This window comes from Acomys minous (genome assembly GCF_964271855.1).
Source record: "Acomys minous genome assembly, chromosome: 17".
Taxonomy (NCBI): domain Eukaryota; kingdom Metazoa; phylum Chordata; class Mammalia; order Rodentia; family Muridae; genus Acomys; species Acomys minous.
The window spans coordinates 13,033,422-13,054,221 of record NC_140500.1 but is presented as its reverse complement, the minus strand read 5'-3'; the positions used below and the strand labels follow the sequence as shown (position 1 = coordinate 13,054,221).

General features: G+C 44.8%; 1 protein-coding gene across 2 annotated transcripts in view; it reads right to left on the bottom strand.

Moving 5' to 3' along the window:
* The window catches only part of GUCY2C (guanylate cyclase 2C), a gene marked incomplete at its 5' end in the record, with an annotated part of 70,091 nt that overhangs the window by 33,517 nt on the left and 15,774 nt on the right, over nt 1-20,800 (bottom strand). For both annotated transcript variants that reach the window (XM_084765394.1, XM_084765395.1), the window contains 7 exons: nt 214-319; nt 3,292-3,373; nt 8,713-8,824; nt 12,341-12,426; nt 14,601-14,736; nt 17,424-17,541; nt 19,632-19,728. In XM_084765394.1, the coding sequence (XP_084621520.1) occupies nt 214-319; nt 3,292-3,373; nt 8,713-8,824; nt 12,341-12,426; nt 14,601-14,736; nt 17,424-17,541; nt 19,632-19,728 (737 nt within the window). The remainder of the gene's footprint in view (nt 1-213; nt 320-3,291; nt 3,374-8,712; nt 8,825-12,340; nt 12,427-14,600; nt 14,737-17,423; nt 17,542-19,631; nt 19,729-20,800) is intronic.

The following is a 20,800-nucleotide window of genomic DNA, read 5'->3' as shown; positions in this document are numbered from 1 at the left end:
CTGATCCCGTGAGTTATGAGTGGGCCATGCAGCAAACTGCCACTGTCACTGGTCCCAAAACAGTGAGCCCCAAAAACCCTTTCTCCTGTAAGGTGAAAACAGCTAAGTCTTGGATTCCAGGGTGAACTCAAGTGTCCCTGCTTGTCACGGTGGCTACCGTGCTACCCATGGTTTGTCAGGTAGTCACCACCATTCCGAGTGAAGCCGCCTCACCTTCAGGCTGACGTGGTTGGTCTCATTGGTCTCCAGAGGGAAGATGTTTTCAGAGGGAATGTGGGACCACTTCTTCTGCCGCAGTTCATTATCTCTTTTGTATTTTCTGCACAGGAATAGAAGCACGAGGAGGTGCCTAAAGCATCTGTTCTATTTGGCTCCCCAACATCAAACAAACAAACAAACAAAACAAAAACCCAAAACCTTAGGGCTGTGACCTGGCTGTCCTCAGGCCAGCAGACACTGAGGTGTGGCCCCCAACTGCTAAGTAAATGATTGTGGCTCTTCTCTTTCTTTTTCTTCATTTCACTTTCCCATGCCCTTCAGTCAGACAGTAATTCATATAAGAAAGGATGGGAACTGATGGTGAAAAAAATGAAAGACAATAAAAGCAAAACCAGAACTGAACACATAGAACCCTGATGACCCTGAGAGGCAGAACATGTACAATTTGAAACCACCATTAAATTCGCTACATCCCTAAGTCACCCGGGTCCTTTGTCATGGCCTGCCCTTAAAACAAGGAGTTTAAGTCAGGCCAAGAGGATCACGCCTGGAACCCAGCGTTTGGGAGGTGGAGGCAGGAAGAGTAGGAGTTCAAGATCATCTTTGGCTTCATAGCAAGTTCAAGGCCAGCCACATTTTCAAACACTTATGATGTAAATAATATGGTGGCTCGTTGTTGCTTAATTTTCTATTTGTTTGATTTCTGTAGAGAGGATCTTTCCCAATATTTGCTGGCTATTTTATAGACTATATAGCATCAAAAAATTACATGGAGTTGTTTAATGATTTTCTCAGTTTTATTGTTGTATCGTTTTTTTTTAAATAATCTTGCGTGAATTTTAATCTGTGTATGCGAATGTGTTTATTGGTGTGTGTATGTGAGTGTATATATATATATATATGTATGAGTGTATGTATTGGTATGTGTGTGCATGTGTGCATGTGTGAGTGTGTGGACTGGTATGTATGTGTATGTATATGTGAGTATGTGTGTGAGTATGTATATTAGTGTATGAGTGTGTGTGTGGATTGGTCTGTGTGCATGAGTGTGTGCTTGTGTGTGTGTGAGTCTGTGGATTGGTGTGTGTGTGTACACATGTGTGTCTGTGTGCTGAATCTCATGTGTACATGTGTTCACCAGAGAGTGCTTCTGGAGATCAGAGGAGCATTCTGGCTCCTGACCCTCGCCTTCTACTCATTTGAGGCAGGAGCTTGCTCTGCTGCGCACTCTGTGAGTATCTGGCATTTTCCCTGTCTCCTTTTCCCATCTCTCTGTAAAAGTGCTGGGATCCCAGATACTCACACCATCCCGGGCTTCACATGGGTTCTGGGGATTTGAACTCAGCTTCTCATGCTTGCACAGTTGCATTTGCCCACTGAGCCATCTTCCTACTCCCTTACGTGAATTTATTTATGTAGTATGAAAAAACCCAAATCCTATCTCCTTTCATTATCAAATACTTTCTTCTATGCCAGTGCTGCTTTGCTTTTGTTGTATAAAAGTTTTCCTTTTTTCACGGCACAGTTACTCCCTTTTCTTCTATGACTTTTCTTAACTCAAAACTTGTCTCGAAAGATCACCTTGTATTCATTTCACCTAAACTTTGAAGTTTGGTTTTCACATGTAGATCCTTAGCACTAAAGCCCCACATAAAGGGGGCTGCATTGTTGCATATTGTATTACGTAGCTTTCATTTTATTTTGGATGGAATGTCAACTGTCCCCAACATCATTTCCTGGCTGGCCTGTAATTCCTTCCCTCTCACATGCCAAGACTCTTTGTTGACCTACTTGTCTGTCTCTGAATTTACCTTTACTGTTTTGTCATTAGAGTTTTCTGACATGTCCTCAAGGCCGTTTGCCATTCACTTCTCAATGGTCCCTAAACAGAATGCTTAACTTTCCTGCTCTACTTCCGTCGACTCTGAGTTTTCCCTTATTAAACACGTGTCAAATAGCATACCTTAGACCAGCCACTGTGACCCTAAGCAAGAGGCAGGCTGGATGAATGCCAAGGCATTGAAGGCGGCCAGGTTGGTATGTCTGGCCCAGGAGACTCCACAGAACTGTCATTCATAGGGATCACTGCTTCTGCCTTCAGGCTTAGTGATAACCAGAGCTATCTCCTATTTTATTTCAGGACTTTCCCCTGGAAAAGTCAATCAACTGATTTGGCCTTAGTTCCTGAGAGGGATTTTTTCCCCCCACTTAATGAAATGGTCACGTTGTAGACAGTCTCCTGTATTCTGAGGAACACAGCTTTAGGATATGAACTCTGTCTTCAGAGCTAAGACCAGTCTATCCCCTCCACAGAGAAAACAATCTGAGAAAGAATATTCTGTGTTAAGTGTTCACAGGCAGAAGCTAAAATGCTTATAGAGTCAACAAGTGTTTAACAAGTCCTACGTCTCCAGTTAGGCGCATGCTCTGCGCGAGTCATGCAGGAAAGCCATGGCTCTGACCCTCAGTACGCCGGGGTCTCAGCTGTTCCTACTGATCATCTGGCAGGCCGAGTCTGTTTCTCTTTCCTTGTGCTCTGGACATTTGCAACAGATGACATCTTTGTTTTTATTGTTTTCGTTCTTCAGACAGAGTCTTACTATGTAGTGCAAGCTCGCTTCAAACTTAACTGCTCTTGCCTCCGCCTGGGATTACAGGTATGGGTCAACACACCTGGTAACAATGGACGGTTTCTGAGCTTCTTCTAGCCTCCCACACTATACTGTACAACGGTCCTGCAAGCTCTCACAGTACACCAAAAGATCTCCGAAGATAGCTGGTTACATACTGCTTATAACGTGGCTGTCTGGACACATGGCACGTTTGCGGTCTTCCCGTACTCACCGGAAGTAGCCGGAGCACATGCGTAACTCAACAGCCCAGAACTGCGGTTTAAGTTCTGTGCCAGTGACTCCAGGGTTCTAATCTACACATGGGGCGCCAGGGGTGGAGGGTGGGGATGGGGTAGGGGGTGGGAAAGGGAGGGTTCTGTCTTTGACAACCGCTTTTGAAGTAGAATACTTTCAAAATACTTCCCAGGTCTGGGAAGGGGAGCCTGTGGGAAGGAGGTACCTCAGGACTAGGAGGGCGATCAGCAGCAGCAGGACCACAATTCCGGTGAGCGTGAAGACGGCAATCATCAGGATCTGAGGGCCTGGGACAAGGAAGGCAACGGTCAATGCATTAGCGGGACCACAGAGGAGCTGGATCACACCCCAGAGTCTCCTGGTGGAATATAATTTGAGGCGAGGAGAAGGAAGAGACCCTTTGAAAAAAATCCCGATCTTTTATTAATCGTTTCATTGGTAATGCTCATCCAGTGTCCACAGGCTCTGAAGAAAGCTGCTATGTGTGCTGAGGAAAAGTGGATTCCCTTCAGCAATGCTTGCAATTTCTTTTTTTCTTGTTAGGTAGCTTAGTGTGGCCTAAAGCTCACGATGGGCACCTCCCCCCCCCCCCCCAATGTGTCAGGATTATAGGTACATGCCAACAGGCACAGCTATCAGCTCTTTATTTCTAACCAAAAGCATTATTGTCGTTAGAAAGTTAAGCAGTTTTTCAGCACACAATCTGGAGGGAGATAAGCCTACCTCAGATCCTCCAGACTGAGTGTCTAAGGAGGTTCTCTGCCAGGAAGAAAGAGATTGCTATCTTTAACTGCAGGACACACATTCCTAGAAAGCCAGTTAGCATATTAAGCCACAGTGCTGCGTGCTAATCCTTTGCAAGCTTTCTAGGTTATTGAGGGAAGACAGTAATGTGATTTTATTTGTTAAAATGTGTGTGTGTATGTGTGTGTGTGTTGTGGTATGTGTGCATATGTGTGTGTGTTGTGGTATGAATGCATGCGTGTGTGTGTGTGTGTGTGTGTGTGTGTGTGTGTGTTGAGTAGATGCTCTAAATTCACAGATTCTCAGAAGAGTACGTGGAATCCAAGACAATCGGACATGCAAGGACACAAAGGACAGGTTCAGAGTGAGAAGGCCTCAGCAATGAAAACTCACAGGACAGTCTTGGCTGCAGTGGTCCCCACCTGGAGCAAGTAGGTGGGCTCAGAGAAAGGATTCAAAGAGAGGGATGAAATGCATAAGAACTGGGAAGACAATGGGTATATGATTTTTCTTATAGCAAGGAGGGAAGGGAAAGGAAAGAAGCAGGAGGAGAAGGAGGAGGAGGAGGAGGAGGGACCGACATCACTTCTAAGTAACTAATGAAGTTACTCCAGGAAAAGGGAGGAACAGATTTCCCATTAAAATAGCACTCCACTCCACCCCATAGAGTCTCTCACACGACACCAGGACACACCGAATCCTTAAGGGCACAGCACAGCTGTCTACAAGCTTGCCTGCACCTATCATGGGTGAATTACTAATTTTAAATGGCTGAAATTTTGTAATAAAAGCTTTGGCCTTCCTTATTTTACTGGGACAAGAAAGCGCTGCCCAAATATTCAAATATATTAAGAAACTCCTTTATTATAAACTTATGTCACGTGTCTTTAATGGTTTTGTTTAATTATGCTATGTCCTAAAATTCCCCCCACTCTTTCTCTCCAGAGCCTGCCCCCTGCTAAGCAGATGCTTAGCACTTAGTAAAACTGGAACACTTTTCCATGAAGGCTGCTTTGCAAGCATGACTTTGCCCTGGGGTTACTGATGTTTTTCTTCTCTCTTCTAGGCAGAAGAATCCTCCCATCTCAGGGCTCATGCCTTCATGGCCATATTTCTTTTGATGGATTCAGTATGTTGCTGTGATTGGCACTTCCATCCTGCCCCCCACCACCACACAGTCATACCACGACACACCCCTGTCCCCAGACAAAGAACACACCTGTAGAAACCAAACCAAACCCTACAGTGTGGAATCATACACCCTACACACACCCTGCACACACCCTACACACCCTACAAATACCCTACACACACCCTATACACCCTACACACACAGACACACACAGACACACAGACACACACACACACACACACACACACACACACACACCAAGAGTTGGAAAGACTCAGGTCATTTCAGTCCCTTCCTGACCACACAATGACATAATTACAATAATTAGATATTTAAGCATACTATTTAAATGAAATACTCTCATGTTGTTGAGACAGGGTCACATTGTGTAGTCCAGGCTGGCCTCAAACTCACTTTGTAGCCTAGGATTGCCTCAACCGCATGGTAATCTTTCTGCTTCAGTATTCGAAATGCTGTGATTACAGGTTTGAGGCTCCACCACACCTGGCTAAAAGCAGTTGTTTTAAAATTCAACCTGAGTTTCCGTTTTGCTTTTTGGTGAAGTCAGATTAACGCTCTTTCTAAGGCAAGCCTTCTGCTGCCCTCTGGTGGCTAATCTGGTTATTACATTCTTCTGGCTTCACAATGAATGTAAATGCAACATAACTTCTAAGCCTTGTGACAGCACAGCAGAAGGGAAACTCATTAATATGCTACTTTGTCAGAGAAAAAAGCTTTTAGTTATAGAATAAATATAAATGGACTTGTGTTAACCCAATAGCCTTCGACTATGGGTCAACTATATAACTAGTGCTGTGTCCAGAGTAGAAATATATTTGCAGTTATATTATAGTTATTTATTTATGTATTTAAGTATTCCAGCACACTGTGTTTTAGCAGAGGATATGAGTGAATCCCACACGTGTGTAGTATGTGATATAGAAGACATGTGAGCAAGCAAGTGTGACATGAGTGCTATGCCAGGGGTCACAGCACACGGAGGGCAAGAGCCCCACTGATCATTTCTTGAGATGCTGAGAAAAGCTCAGGAGAGGTGAGAGTCCATGAAGGTTTGAGAGCCTGTCTGGAGGCTGAAGGGTTCCAACAGGCTGGAGCAAGGCAAACATGGCAGCAGCAGCTCTTGTCCCCGCCCCCACCACTGACCCCTTTACTCTCCCTTGCTAAGCAGTTAGGTTACAATCCTAAAGCTTGCCACCAAGATCTAGTCCCTTATCTGCCCACTTCCTTATGCATGACTCATTCCTGAGGCTGATCACCAAGGCCCATCTATGAAGACATCAGGGGCCAGCAATCAAAACTCCCCACTTGGCCAACCTGATTAACATGCACAGTCAGCGCTCACCTGCTTGTCCTAGCTCATCCTAACACAGACCTCCCCCTTTCCCCTCTTAAAATTAACACCTGCAAAGCTATCTGCTGCTGCTTCCGCCTGGTTCAGATTCAGCCACCTTAGCTCTTTGCTTTGCTTAATAACAGATCATTTTGTTTGGAAATTAGTATCTGGTTGTGGTCTGCGCCTAATCCGGGGCCCAGAGGGGAGCACCCCATGTGCTGCGGTCCCTTCAAAGGCAGTGCCTATTCTGGGGGCAGGCTGTGCTCTTCAGCAGAGCGGCATCTTTAGGACAAACTCAAGCTGAGACATGAGACAGAAATGAACACCTGCGTGGCTAGTCAGATAGGCTGAGCCCACACAGGGGATCAAAGGGATGACAGGCCTGTCCTGGAGACCCCTGGAGAGTGTCCTGTCTCTCTGGTTCACATCTTTCCACATAAGCAGTGGGATTACATCTCCGATTCATCATCACAGCTGAGGTCCTGAGGACCCAACTCAGACCCTTTCCTCTACCTAACAAATACGTTCCCTCAGCTAAATCGTGATGTTTGCCAGTTTCAAGTGGTCAGAAGACATAACACAGAGGATGACAAGGTGGCATAAAGTTGCGGGGCCGAGTCAACACTGGGTGTCTTCCTTTATGACATGTAGTTTTTGAGATAAAGTCTCTCACTGAACTGGAGCTGGACTGTGCCCTGATCCACTGACCTGCCTGCCTCCACCTGTCCCAGCCAGATGCATAACTTTTTTTTTGAGGTGCCCTCTGTGTGTGTGTGTGTGTGTGTGTGTGTGTCTGTCTGTCTGTCTGTCTGTCTGTCTGCCTGTCTAAACTCAGGTCCTGAGGAAGCCCTTAGTCCATTGAGTAATTTCCCCTGCAGCCCCGCAGAGGGAGAGAGAGGGGAGAGAGAGATGAGAGAGAGAGGGGTGTGGGAAGGAGAGGGAGAGGGAGAGAGAGAGAGAGAGAGAGAGAGAGAGAGAGAGAGAGAGAGAGAGAGAGAGAGGAAAGAAGAGTGGAGGGAGGAGAAGGGAGAGAGGGAGAGAGAAATAGAGCCAGACAGAAACAGAGAGTCACAGGGACAGAGACAGAGATGGCTGAAATGGTGGTTTAAGCTTGGAAGCATGAAGACAGCTCTGGGGATAATATACAGAAAGTTTAAAAACAGCCACGAACCTGGAGTTATCTCTGGGTCAACTTTTGTTTGGTAGGATGTACTCCTACACTTCCTTACTGCTTTAAATTGATCATTTTCCATCTAGTTGGATTCACAGACCAAAAGGATCTTAGAAACAGTTACAGTTTTAATACAAGCTAGCCCATTGGACCAGGGATATGCCTTAAAAAAAAAAAAACAAACTATCAAACTTCCAGTTCCTAGCCACAGAATCCTGCTGGAATAGAAGTATTTCTAGCTCAGAGTTTTTAGTACTTTAAGAAGTCATAAATGAATACAGATATGGTGAAAAAGAATTCAAAGTTCAGAAAGATGTAACAGGGGCAACACTCTTCCACAATCTTATCACTCAATGGTAATTAGCATTGAAACTTCGTATATTTCTTTTCAGTTTTATATCTACAAATTTGGGGTCTTATTAGATTTGCATTTTCTTTTCAGTGTTACTACTTTCCTATCATTTAATTCCTTGCAAAGAATAAATTTCAGTTGGTTGTGTGGTGTTCAGTTAAGAATATCATAAATTTTAGAGCCCCGTTAATGGTATTTTCACATTTTTGAGTATAACTGTCTGTCAAAATTTAAGGTCTTTGTCTTAAAGATGATGGATTAGATATGGAATTACTGATCATTACACTATGCACTGGCCAAGCCAGTCACAGCCAGAATGTGCTGTGAATTTTATGGTTCATGGAGGCCCCCTGACATCCCTGCTGAAGGACAGGGTCCAAGTCGTATAGTCTTTCTGCTTCTTGCACACATGAAGGCCAAGCCATGTTCAGGCTTTTAGAACCACATCTTATGTGAGTCACCATCATTGTACCCAAATGTTTGTCTTGTGAAGCAGGAGGCTTTCCGGGACACGTTCACTGAACCTGTCCACCTGACATGGTAAATATTCCTTGCTAAAATAGAGGAAATGTTCCTTGCGTCTGTTGCAGTAAAATGTGTACAGAGTAAAGCACACACCTCTAGGATTGTTGAATTTTGCCCATCTTCTGACCTTGTTTTCCAGGGGACCCACTTGTCTAACCCCGTTCTAAATGGGGTTAGAATGCGGCTGTGTCTAATGAGAACAACCGTGTAGCTCACTGGGCTTATAAAACCCACATTCACAAGCCCAGAAAGTCTACGTAAGAAGAGAAGAAAAGAAAACCAAGATAGCGCCACACAGCTTCCATGGACGCCATGTTGGGGAAAGAAAACTCAGTAAGTGTGTCTTACCCAGTCCAGGAACATCATTAGGGAGTCTGTGGTTCTTCCAGATGAAGTTGGGGTTCTCAGCCACTGGGATCGTTTGGTTTTTGTGGGTATCATATGCCATAAGAACCTCGTACTGGGTTGGGGTATTAAAAAAAATAAAAAGAAAAGAAGACATTTTAGAGCAGTTGTGATGCGGTTGACTGTGTGCGTGGGAGGGTTGTGGAAAGGATCTCAATATTATAGGTCAGTCTGACCTTGAATTCTTAATCCTCCTGCCTCAGCTTCCCAAATTCTGCAATTAGAAATGAGAGCCATCATTCCCAGTTACTAATTAGGCCTCTGTGATTAGAGTCTTCATTTGAAATCACCTGCTAATGGAAACATTACTACAGGACTCCTTGAGTTACTGTGCAGGTGTTGCCAATGCTGTGCGAGATGTGTTTGAAATAAGCCCATCTCTCTAGAACCATACTAGGGAGAACCGAACCTATAATTGCATTTATGGAAATTCAGAATTTGATGTTTGGTGAGGCCAAGAATTCTGGGGGCACTGCTTGACAAACTTCCAGTGCCTGGATGCCCTGGATTGATCCTTCACTGCAGAAATTCCTGTTAGAGGCTTCTCTCCAAAGGCTAGAAGTGAAAATTAGTAAAAGCTGATACTAATAAAAACTAATAAAGTCAGTGGTGATTCCCTGGGAAAATACAGCTATGCAGAAAATTGAGTCTTTTATAAAAACTTATTCAGATTTATTGTTAGATTATTAATAAATGAGTTTGGGTAAATTATTTATTGGATTTTAGAAGAATTAATAAAGAAGAAAATTTTAGAGAAACTTTGAAAGCTGACAAACTATAATTAAAATCACTAGGTCTTTATGCTCAGCTTCGGAAACAAGGAACTAGTTTAGAAAGAAAAGAGATCCTGAGCATGCCATTATCAACACACCATGGTGCCTACCTAGAAGCAAAAGAAAACAGTTTTAAAATTCTAGTGTTCCTTCACAGGATTATAATAAAGATAGAAATTGCACTGAAGTAAAAGTTCATGGTGAGGTTAAGGGAAGACATTGGAAACAGCCCTAAAGTTCTAATAGTTTTCTATCCTTAACGAAACTACACTAAAGGTAGAAATTATATTGATCCAGGAGTTCAAATAACTTTATTTTAAATATAAGATAGGAAAAGAAAGGATTAACTAAAGGTCAGGACGACAAGTTTAGAGTATCAGGCAGAAGGATTGATTTTTGATCTATTAGCTATATGCCAACGCGCGCCTTTAATCCCAGCACTCGGGAGGCAGAGGCCGGCGGATCGCTGTGAGTTCAAGGCCAGCCTGGTCTACAAAGTGAGTCTAGGACAGCTAAGGCTAACACAGAGAAACCCTGTCTCGAAAAACCAAAAAAAAAAAAAAAAAAAAAAAAATCAAATAGAGTTGCTTTGTTTAATACCTTTTGTAACCACAAGGCTTTATAATACCAATCATAAGGAAGAAAGTTTTAAGTTAAAAGAAAGCTGATTTCATCCTAAAGTTAATTTTTAGTTCTCAGGAAATTTGCTGTTTGCTTGCTTTGATCCCCTTGTTCCTATATACTTAGGTACCCCAAAAGATTTCAAGCTGTGTCATCAATGACTAAAGTTTTTAAGGAAATGATTGTGTGTATAAATGAAGTTTACAAGAGACACAAGTTGTCAGAGTAGGTAAAGGCCCTAAGGCTTCCTCTCTGTCCTGTCTCTCATCAAAAGAATTGAATGGTGTCCCATGTCTGATTCTCTCTTTCCTCATCGCTCTTACCTACACCCTCCTCAGGGCCCGACCCTCATCTGGAGCTGGACTCCAGCAGATGTCTATGCTAGGGTGTATGTGCTATATCGACTCTTTCCTGATACTCTACCCTGGATAGCATCTCGCTAGCTCTCATGTTTTGAGAATTAATCTCTAGGGTCCCCAACTATACACACTATGTAATGCGATTGGAAGCAGTCAACGGCTGAAAAATTTGGCCAGGTTTGCTCTGGGAGAGCTGTGTAGGGAAAAGTACATGTGTGAAGACCAGTGGGGAGGGTGAGAAAAACATCTCACACACATCTTTGCCTTACTCCATGGGCAGCAAGGGCTTCGTCCCATTGGATGAGAACGTGGGTCTCTTTGTGTGCTTCCTGTTAGTAACTGAAGCATTTCCCATGGCTTGTATGCCAACTATATATATATTAGTTTTTACATGTATTTATTTGTTTGGAGGTAGGTATGTATAATATGCATGTGGAGGTCAGGGAGCAATTTTCAGGAGTCAAATCTTTCCTTCCACCCTGTGGGACCCAGGAATAAAACTCAGGTTGTCCTATTTACGGTGAAGCACCCTTGCCCCTTGAGCCATCTCACTGACCCCCAAATAAAGGATTTCATTAAAGGCCCAATATAGCAGCAAAAGCTATGGCTTCTCTGAAATGCTGCCTCAAATTTCTGGTGTCATGCATGACTTGTCACAATGTCGACTCTGGAACATTTACATACGAATACTATTTTCTTTTAGATTTCCGGTTTTGTCAGGGTCTGACCTCTTGGAGGAAAAAAAAAAGTGTTTACTAACCACTTGATTGGCTGCAACAGTGGCTTTCATGGTTTATATAGACACAGATCTGGAAGGCATAAAGGCAGCTAGCTGTTCCATTTCTAAATTCAGAGCTGATCAGCCATGGACCCTGTACCAGATAGGAGATATGGTGGGAGGAGCAGACTGGCCCCTTCCTTAGCGGCTCAGTCTCAGTCAGGGTTACTGTTGCTGCGATGAAACACCATGACCAAAGCGACTTGGGGAGGGAAGGGTGTATTTGACTTATGCTTCCTCATTGCTGTTCATCATCAAAGGGAGTTAGGGCAGGAACTCAGACTGGCCAGGAACCTAGAGGCAGGAGCTGATGCAGAGGCTGTGGACGGGTGCTGCTTACTGCCTTGCTCCCCTTGGCTTGCTCAGCCTGCTTTCTTAGGGAACCCAGGACCAAAATATCCTGGGGGTGGTCCCATCCACAAAGGGGCAGGCTCCCCATCAATCACTAATTAAGAAAATGCTCTCTGGTCTTGTCTATAGCTGGATCTTATGGAGGCATTTTCTTAATTTCTGTTTCCTCCTCTCAGATGACTATAGCTTGTGTCAAGTAGACATAGAGGGAGCCAGCATGGGCTCTAATGTAGAAGTGAAGGAAATAGGTGTAAAATACAAGTGAACGTGTGGTGTCACCCCATTCTCATGTGTGTGCCCGAGGGACTGCATGGTTCCCAGGTTTCATGGACATGATGCTGGAGAGAGCTATTTTGGTGGAATCTTTAGTCTGTGAAAATGATTTGCAATCTTTAGGAAAGGCTTGTCCTCGGCTCATTAGCTTTTCATTGACGACATTCGTCTGTATGAATTCACACATACATACATACATATGTGTGTGTGAGTTGGTTTCTGATTAGAGGTTCTATGGGCTGACATGCTTAGGGGACTATACTCCAAGGGGAGTGTAAGTATGGAGTCTGAAATGATCTTCCTTTGGATTCTGACCATAATCATTCATTCGCTGTTGCCCTGTTCCCAGTTAACTATCTTTTCCCACCCAGTCTTGTCACCACCACCCCTATTTTCTAATAAGGGGTCAGACATACCTTTCTGGTTTCTATAGACACATACAGAAGACACAAGATGTTGTCAACGTCTCCACTGTCATCCAGAGTCACAGGCCCCGAAATGCCTAAGGGAGAAAGCGTGTTGGAGAGCATCAGTGGCTTTAGGCATGACACCAGCAGGACCCTGACCAAGACTGTAAAATGGATTCGCATCACTGTATTGTATTCTGTTTGGGGTTTTTGAGACACGGTTTCCCTGTGTAGCTCTGGCTCTCCTAGACTCACTCTGTAGACCAGGCTGGCCTCCAAGTCCCAGAGATGTGCCTGCCTCTGCCTCCAGTGCTGGGATTAAAGATGTGAGTCACCACATCCTGCCTACCCTGTTATATCTATATATTATATATATAAGCTGGCCCTTAGTTGCTTCTTGTCCTTACTAATTATGGTCAGTGAAGGGTGTTTTATGGGAGCCGTTCATTTAGAAGGAAAGGCTTCTGCCTTTCATTTGGGATGTGGCGGGTTAATAAGTCCCTCAGTTGTCCAGGCTACCTAATGAGTAAGAAGGGCAGCTAACCCAGTAGCACACTTTGTACAAAGAACAAAATTGCCTCATTATCTTTCATTGGTTAAAACATTGAAAAGAAAAAGTTACTGAAGTTGTTTTGATTTCAACTTTCCAGCCACAAAAAAAAAAAAAAAAAAAAAAAAAAAAAAAAGCAGCAGTGTAGCTCAGCCATGCAGAATGTATGCTTAGGTTGAGAGGCTTACATGTCCACCACAACCGCTAACTTCTGGGTTGGTTTAGCTGGGAAGGGCGCTTCCCGAGGACCTGACTCCAGTCCTCAGAACCCACGTGGTAGAAGGAGAGAACCAACTCCCAAAGTTGCCCTCTGACCTCTGCATGCTGTGGCATGCACACATGAATGTTCACTTGCATGTACAGGCCCAAATAAATAAACGTCAATTTTAAAAATTCATGTTTACTAGACGCCAGCTCTGTGCTAAAGGAATCATGCATATTTGCCATGTTCCTCTTTCCAGACGTCATGACAGAGACTGCCCTTTCTATTTTATTGATAAGAAATAATTTTAATCAGACTCAGTGGTGTTAAGAAACTTTCTCAGGGCTATAGAGACAAATACATGTCTCCTGGGGCTCTGAGCCTGTGACAGTGGTCACCGGAGCACTTGACTGTGGCCATGGTTATGGCTCCATAAGTGCCTGGCAGAACTCAGGTCACATGGGGGGATCAATGCTTGTCTTTCCTTACAAGAGCCACATCCTCCTCAATCCACAGCCATGGGCACAGCTTCCAGACCACATCACTGTCTGCCTGCCAGAGCTGACAGAGGCTCACTTTGGCTCAGACAAAGGTTTCTCAGGGCAAGATTTTAGATAAAGTCTTAAAATGAAATTTCTTCACAACCTCTGCCTGAGATCTGGGACACGAAAGAGACGTCCCAGGAGGAGTTTGCAGGATGGGAGTGTCAATTCAGCAGTTGGGGCGCATTATTGTTTTAGGTAGTTTTATCATGAGGGGTATAGAAAATAGAGGGAGGGAGATGTATTAAAATATAAAGAGAGAGAAATAAAACTACAAAAATGACCCTGTGGCATGGGAGCAGAAAGGAGACTGGTACAGGTTTACAAGGTGGGGCTAGGGGACCAGGAGACGACGAGACAACGAGAGAGAAGAGAACCTATAGAAGGCAATCACATCTAGTCTATAACTTAAGATATCATGTAAAGCCAACTAATATAAAAAGTAAAAGTAAACTGCTAGTATTTCTCTCGTTGCTAATCTCCGAATGCAGGCAGCAGCCACTACTTGTACCAATGCTGTGCGGAAGCCTCAGCCACAAGCTACTCGTTCATTTGGCGATACCATGAACATGCAAGTCTGAAGCATAGACTGCCGTCTAGCTATGCATCACAACGTCCCCCAAAGTTTGTGTGATGACATGTCCTCCAATTGAAGGCCAGCATCTGTAGCAACTCAGGCATCAACTGCTGAAGCCTCTCCTGGTGGTCCTCGCAGCACCGCCCCCCCCCCTGGAGGAGTGGCCATGCCAGCCACAGAGGAAGAGGATGCAGGCAGTCCTGATAAGACTTGATAAGCTGGGGTCAGATGGTAGGGGAGGAAGGCTCACCCTTTCCGAGGACTAAGTGAAGGGGAGAGGGAGAGAGAGGGAGGGCGGGGCTGGGAGGAGATGAGGGAGGGGGCTATAATTGGGATGTAAAGTGAATAAATTAAAAAATAAATAAACTAAAAAAAATAAAATAAAATGGCACCAGTACCTTGGAAAGTGAGATTCCTAAACGCATGAGTAAACTCGGAACTGGGGATAGATTCTCCCTTTTCAAGAAATGTCTGCACCACGTGCCCAAACAGCAAGGTCCCCTCCAAGTAAGCGAGAGAAAAGTCATTTTTTCCCTGCATGAGAAGGAAAAAAAATATTTTAATGAGGAAAAAAATGGGGTGGGAGTTGGGGGGGGGTGGTGGGAGAAGGTTCTGGAACCTGGAGCAAAATGTTCTTGGGAGCAGTGAGTAACTGGGAAGATAAAATGACACCGGGGACACTGGGAGTGTGATGTCAAGGAGGGCAGTGGGGGAAGCACCTGCTCAGGCCAGGGCTCCTGCTCGCGTGATTTTGCTTTCTCGTGGGATCAATAAGCAAGAATCCTGCCTTTAGAGAAGGATCTAGAAGCCGTGTGCTTCCTTCTCATGATGGTACAATACAGAACGCAGCCAAGGAAGGCAACATCCACCGTTTCAGTCATCCGTGTAGGATGACACGCAGAAACAGTATTTGCTTTAGGTTAATGATTTCATTAGAGTGTAAAAGAGAAAACCAGAGCCCAGAAAACATCCCTGCTTCTGGGATCCAGAGTGGGATGCGAGGAGATTAGTTGACGCCACTAAATGTGCCTTGAAGATTGTTCCGAGTGTCACTTTGGGACCCTAACATCTGTCCTGGTTAAATAGTAAGGCTAGCACCCCTCTGCCTCCACATGCACCACATGATGCTTGTCTCCAGGTTATGGACAGGAAGCTCTTGCTTGACTGAACCACATAGGCTCTGGTTCCTCACGCACTTTGGACCTCCCTGCTGCCTGAGCCAAGGGACAATTCAAGTTCTATGCATGTAGAATGCATCTTGCAGAAAATAAATGGGAAAAATAAGCCTCTAGGGTTTTTGTTTGTTTGTTTGTTTGTTTGTTTTGCTGAAATCATCATTTCATTAGACTTATTCATTGGGTAGGGGCAGGGGTCAAAGGACGGCTTCTGGGACTCCTGTCTCTCCCTCCACTTTGTGGAAATCTGGGATTGAACCCAAGTGATCAGTTTTGGCAGGCGTCTGTACCCACTGAGCTGTGTGGCCTGCCCACAAAAATCATCATCACACGGGATGAACAGAGCTAAAATCTTGCATCAAAGGCTCTTACAAGCCCTAATTGTGGCATGGCCATAGCCTGGGAGTGCGTTAAACAGACGTCTAGGACAAAGGGTGATACGCACCCTCCCGTACAGCACTTACGCCCTTGTCCTTTGCTTGCCATTGCAGAAGTTGTCTGGGGGGTGGGGGGAGGGTCTTTCGATTACCCCTTCATCCTCTTCCACAAGCCTCTGTCAGCTGAGAGCAGAAGGCAGAGGACACACTGCATCTCATTAAAGCGCAGCGATCGACAGGGATGAATGTCTTAGGATCTCTGCAGCATAATGAGGTGACCATGATGGAATGGGCAAGTGAAGGCTCTTGTTCTGGGACAAGTGCCAAACCAGATAGGATACTGGAACAATAGGAATACATTAAGCACGCCTTTGGGCAGTGGCGAACTTCATTATGATGGATGACGCCGTCATGTCTCCACCTACAAGTGCCTATATGAGTACTAGCAACAGGAGGGAACCACTTTAGAATACCGAGAACTCCCGGTGCTTCTTAGCTGTTTCATGCTATTGAATTCCTGCTTCTTCTAAGTATGAGAAGTGTGAGGCTGACTCTCAGCATCGAGGCGTCCCTTTTTTTTGTATTCCCATGTGCTGACGTTCACTCCGATGTTGTACAAATGTCTATTGCTGTCACGGTTTAGGTTCTAGCACAATGACCTGCAGTAGGAGGTTTGACTGGTTTGCTGTGGGTTTTTTTTTTTTTTTTTTGGTTTTTCGAAACAGTGTCTCTCTGTGTAGCCTTGGCTGTCCTGGACTCACTTTGTAGACCAGGCTGGCCTCGAACTCACAGTGATCCACCTGCCTCTGCCTCCCAAGCGCTGGGACTAAAGGCAGGCATTGATGGTTCAGTGGTTTGCTGTGTTTGTGAATGCTCCACACGGAGCAGGTGTCAGTGGCATCTCTTGGGTGAAGTAGAATTGGTAAGAAGGACTTGAAGGGCATAAGATGGCTTGTTCTGTGAAGTGCTTACTGTGCAAGCCTACGGACCTGAGTTCAGATCCCCAGCTCCCTTGTACGAGGTTATATGTAGCGGTGCACACCTGGAATGCCCACACTTGGTGGGTGGAGCTTAGGACCAGTGCAAGGAGAGAGACAGGTAAGACAGGTAAATCCTTGGGGATCTTTGGCCAGCGAGTTCAGCTGTGTCACTGATCTCTAGGTCCACTGAGAGAGCCTGTCTCAAAGATTAAGTACAGAGGGCTAGAGAGATGGCTCTGTGGTTAAGAACACTTGCTGCTCTTACAGAGGACCTAAGTTCAGTTCCCAGCCCAAAAGCAACTCACAACTGCCTATAACTCCAGCTCCAAGGGATCCAATGCCTTCTTCTGGCCTCGGCAAACATGCTCACACATGTGGCATTCTTTCTCCCTCTCCCTCTCCCCCTCTCTCTTTCCCTCTCACAAATACACACACAAGTAAGTAAACAGGTAAGTAAGTAAATAAGCAAATGCATGCATGAAAATGGCACTCACTAGAGGAAGGCACTATCCACTTTTGGCTTCCACATGCATGTACGTACACACACCTGCACAACGGACACATGCATACACATACACACATGCCAAGAAAAATGACTTGCAAATATATCAATCTGGGCTTAAATAAGAGATGAATTACCTTGCTATCATTAATGAATACTTACATAAATATACACACGCTCAACTTACCGATAAAAACTCCATGGAGAAAGAGGTGTTTGAGGTGAAATTTTCGGGAGGCAGCGTCAGAACAAGGACATTGTCCATGTATTCAGGAGCTTTGGTGTCCTCGTCAAAGTAATGGTTACTAAAGCAACAACACAGGTGCTTCGTAAAAATTAGCATGCCCAGTAGAGACAGACATTTCATAACTCATGCGAACTCTAACATAAGCTTTGGAAACTGTGGTCCTTGTTGGTTTTTAAGCTTAGGCACCAGCAACAGTGTCTGTTCTCCCCAGTTTTCTACCTGCTCACGTGGATAACAGAACTCAGGCTGCTCCTCTTGCTGACTGAGGGTGGAAAGGAACTCAGTTTACCCGCACCCTGAGAAAAGGTTTGCATTGCCGTGAAGGCCTAATGCCCCTGAATTTCTGCAGGAAAATGTTCCTTCTCTTACATATGCAAAACAAGCTGGAAATTTTGGGATATGGGAGGAATTACTCTCCACCTTGCAGAGTGACGTAGGATCCTACCAGTCTACACTCAGGGCTGCACTGGTAACAGCAGGTGGTGATGCTGTAAAACGTTTTTCTCTGACATGGCAATTCTCTCTCTCTCTCTCTCTCTCTCTCTCTCTCTCTCTCTCTCTCTCTGTGTGTGTGTGTGTGTGTGTGTGTGTGTGTGTGTGTGTGTGTTGGTACCATGGCACACCTGTGGACATCTGAGGACAACCCCAGGTGTCAGTCCTTGCCTTCCAACTTGTTTGTGACCAGTCTCTTTTGTTGTGGCTGCAAGCTTCTGGACGTGGGACTTATCAGCTCTCAGTACGTGTGTCATCGACAGCACTGGGCACACTGCACACTGGGTCACTCTGAAAATCCTAAGGTTTCTGTACTTCCTTGTCACGTTGGCACTTCAATATGCCAACAGTGCAACACTGTTGCACTGAAGTGTTATAATTGGGACGACCATAATTTAACAAGCAATCTTCTCTGTACTGACCACCCCATTAGCTCTTGTGTTAACATTGTTGATCTTACCCTAAAAGCAGGCACCTTAGTGGTCATTTTGCAAGGCGACTTAAACTGCACAATGCGAGCAAATATCCACAGGACCCCAAGTGTCAGAAGCTGAACACATTAGCTTTACTTTAGAATCTCACACTGTTCTTGAAACTTAGCCACAGTGTCCCTTGTGCGGGAGTTACAAGGGACAGCCAGCACAGTTGGCTGAGAATGACATCTTACCAAATTGGCCACACTGGTTTTTTGAGCCAGCTTTTGAAATCAATGTGAGGCAGGAGCGAAATGCTGATCATGTTGCCCCCCTCCCTACACTTCTACAGCTACAGAGCTAGATAGACGGATCGCTTATCTTCACGAATATTTAACTGTGGCCGAGGCCTGCACCTTCCAGCACTCCCTTTCCTTTCATGCTGGGAGAAGTAGGTTTAGTATAGGGGATGACTAGGCAAATACAGAAGAGTCACAGCAGCAGATGAAGGCACACAGGTAATGATTAATGATCTAGGTAGATAATTGAGTTGTATGATATGCTTATGGGACAAGGGGCACAGGTGTAACAGTGGCACCTCCTCAAGCATGTCTAACTCAAGCATTACTTTGGTAGTTACTAATGTGACTCTCTCTCTCTCTCTCTCTCTCTCTCTCTCTCTCTCTCTCTCTCTCTCTCTCTCTCTCCCTCTCATGGTTTTCTCTGCTCAGTGTCAGAGAAGCACAGAGGAAACAGTCACCACCGAGTAACTGTCCCATGGAGGACAAAGAATAACTGTATACATCAGATCCAGTTGACTGTACCTTTAGTCTTTCCAAAGGTGGCTGGTGAAAAAAATAATCTGAGGCCAAAGACCATTGGCAACTACTGCGAAGAAGTGAGACCTATAGCCCCAGGGAACCATTGCTGAGTTCTTAGTTGCTTGATCATTTCCTGAACAAAGCACTTTACATCAGCCTGGAAATTAGGCTACTGTGTGCATCTAGACCTCATAGATGAGAGGACTGCGTACTTAGATGTGTGCTATGAGTCAGGGAACACATTTCTGCTTAAGATCACAGGTTATTAAGTAAACAGGAAGATGTGATGAGAAGCAACAAGACTTCAGTTCAGACGTGGTCATTTTGGAGGCTGCCCGACACAAGAGAGAGGAGGACGTTCTGGCAACCATTGGCGTGATTCCCTACTGAAGGGAGGAGGCTTCACCAAGCGTCATACCAACCTGAAGACATCTATCAGGATAACAACAGTGTCGTCAGCCACGTTGAGGTCAGCTTTCACATCATAGAAGCTTTCTGGCGTGCCACACATAACAATCACTGGAAGCAAGAAAGCAGACAAAGAGTGATAGAAGACTGTGTTCACATCCAGCTGGTTTCCTAAATTTGAACCCAACATATTCATGTTATTTCTTTTCTTTTCTTTCCTTTTCTTTTCCTTTTCTTTCCCTCTCTTCCTTCCTTCCTTTCTTCCTTCCTTTCTTCTTTTCTTTTTTCAAGACAGGGTTTTACTCTGTATTCTAGACTGACCTTGAGCTCACTGCCTAGGCCAGGCTGGCTGCTAATTCATGGAAATCCTCCTGCCTCAGCTTCTGAGTGCTAGGACTACAGGCATACCACACCATACCTGTTTCTCCCATTACCTTTTTAAAGATTAACCTCAATTCTCCCAAATCTCTTCTGCATTTACTTACAGAGTCAGACAAGAACTGTGTATCATCTTTAAAATAGGAGGTGGCACCAAAGGATAATACAGTTCATGAGTGGGACTCAAGGTTAGGAGGCCTGTTTCAGTGTGTATCTTGTCGCATGGGGTGAAAATTATTTCAAATGCTATTTTCTTCCACAAGTGGCCCACATCTTAGGAGGTGATAACCTCCTAAGCAGACATCTTTGGGCTATGCTTGTAGATTTTTTAACTCAGAGGCCAGTCTTAGAAGTTTGAGTGACAGAAGCACTCTGAGCCTCGACCCCTAATCCAGCTGCTGCCTGACCACATGGTTCTGGAGAGGGAGGAGCTAAAGGAGATATCTCCTTGGGATTTTTTGTTGTTATTTAGAGTTAGGTCTCACTATGGAGCCATGGCTGTCCTGCAGTTTGCAAATAGACCAGGCTGGCCTCACACTGTCTCCCAAATGCTGAGATTTTAACAAGGCATGCACTACCACGCAGGCTTCTGTTAGATGTTTTCATATGCTATGCCACCCAGGTGAACTGCAAACTCTTTAGGATTGTGAATCATGAACGGTTTTATGTGCCCTGCCCCCCAGTGTCTTGGTTGACATAACAAATGATTGTTTGAGTGATCTCAGGTAACCTACCAAGTGAGGGTCTTCCCTTATAGGAAATTACCCCAATTCGTTCTTTACTTCTGATGTGCTCTTGCTTGGGA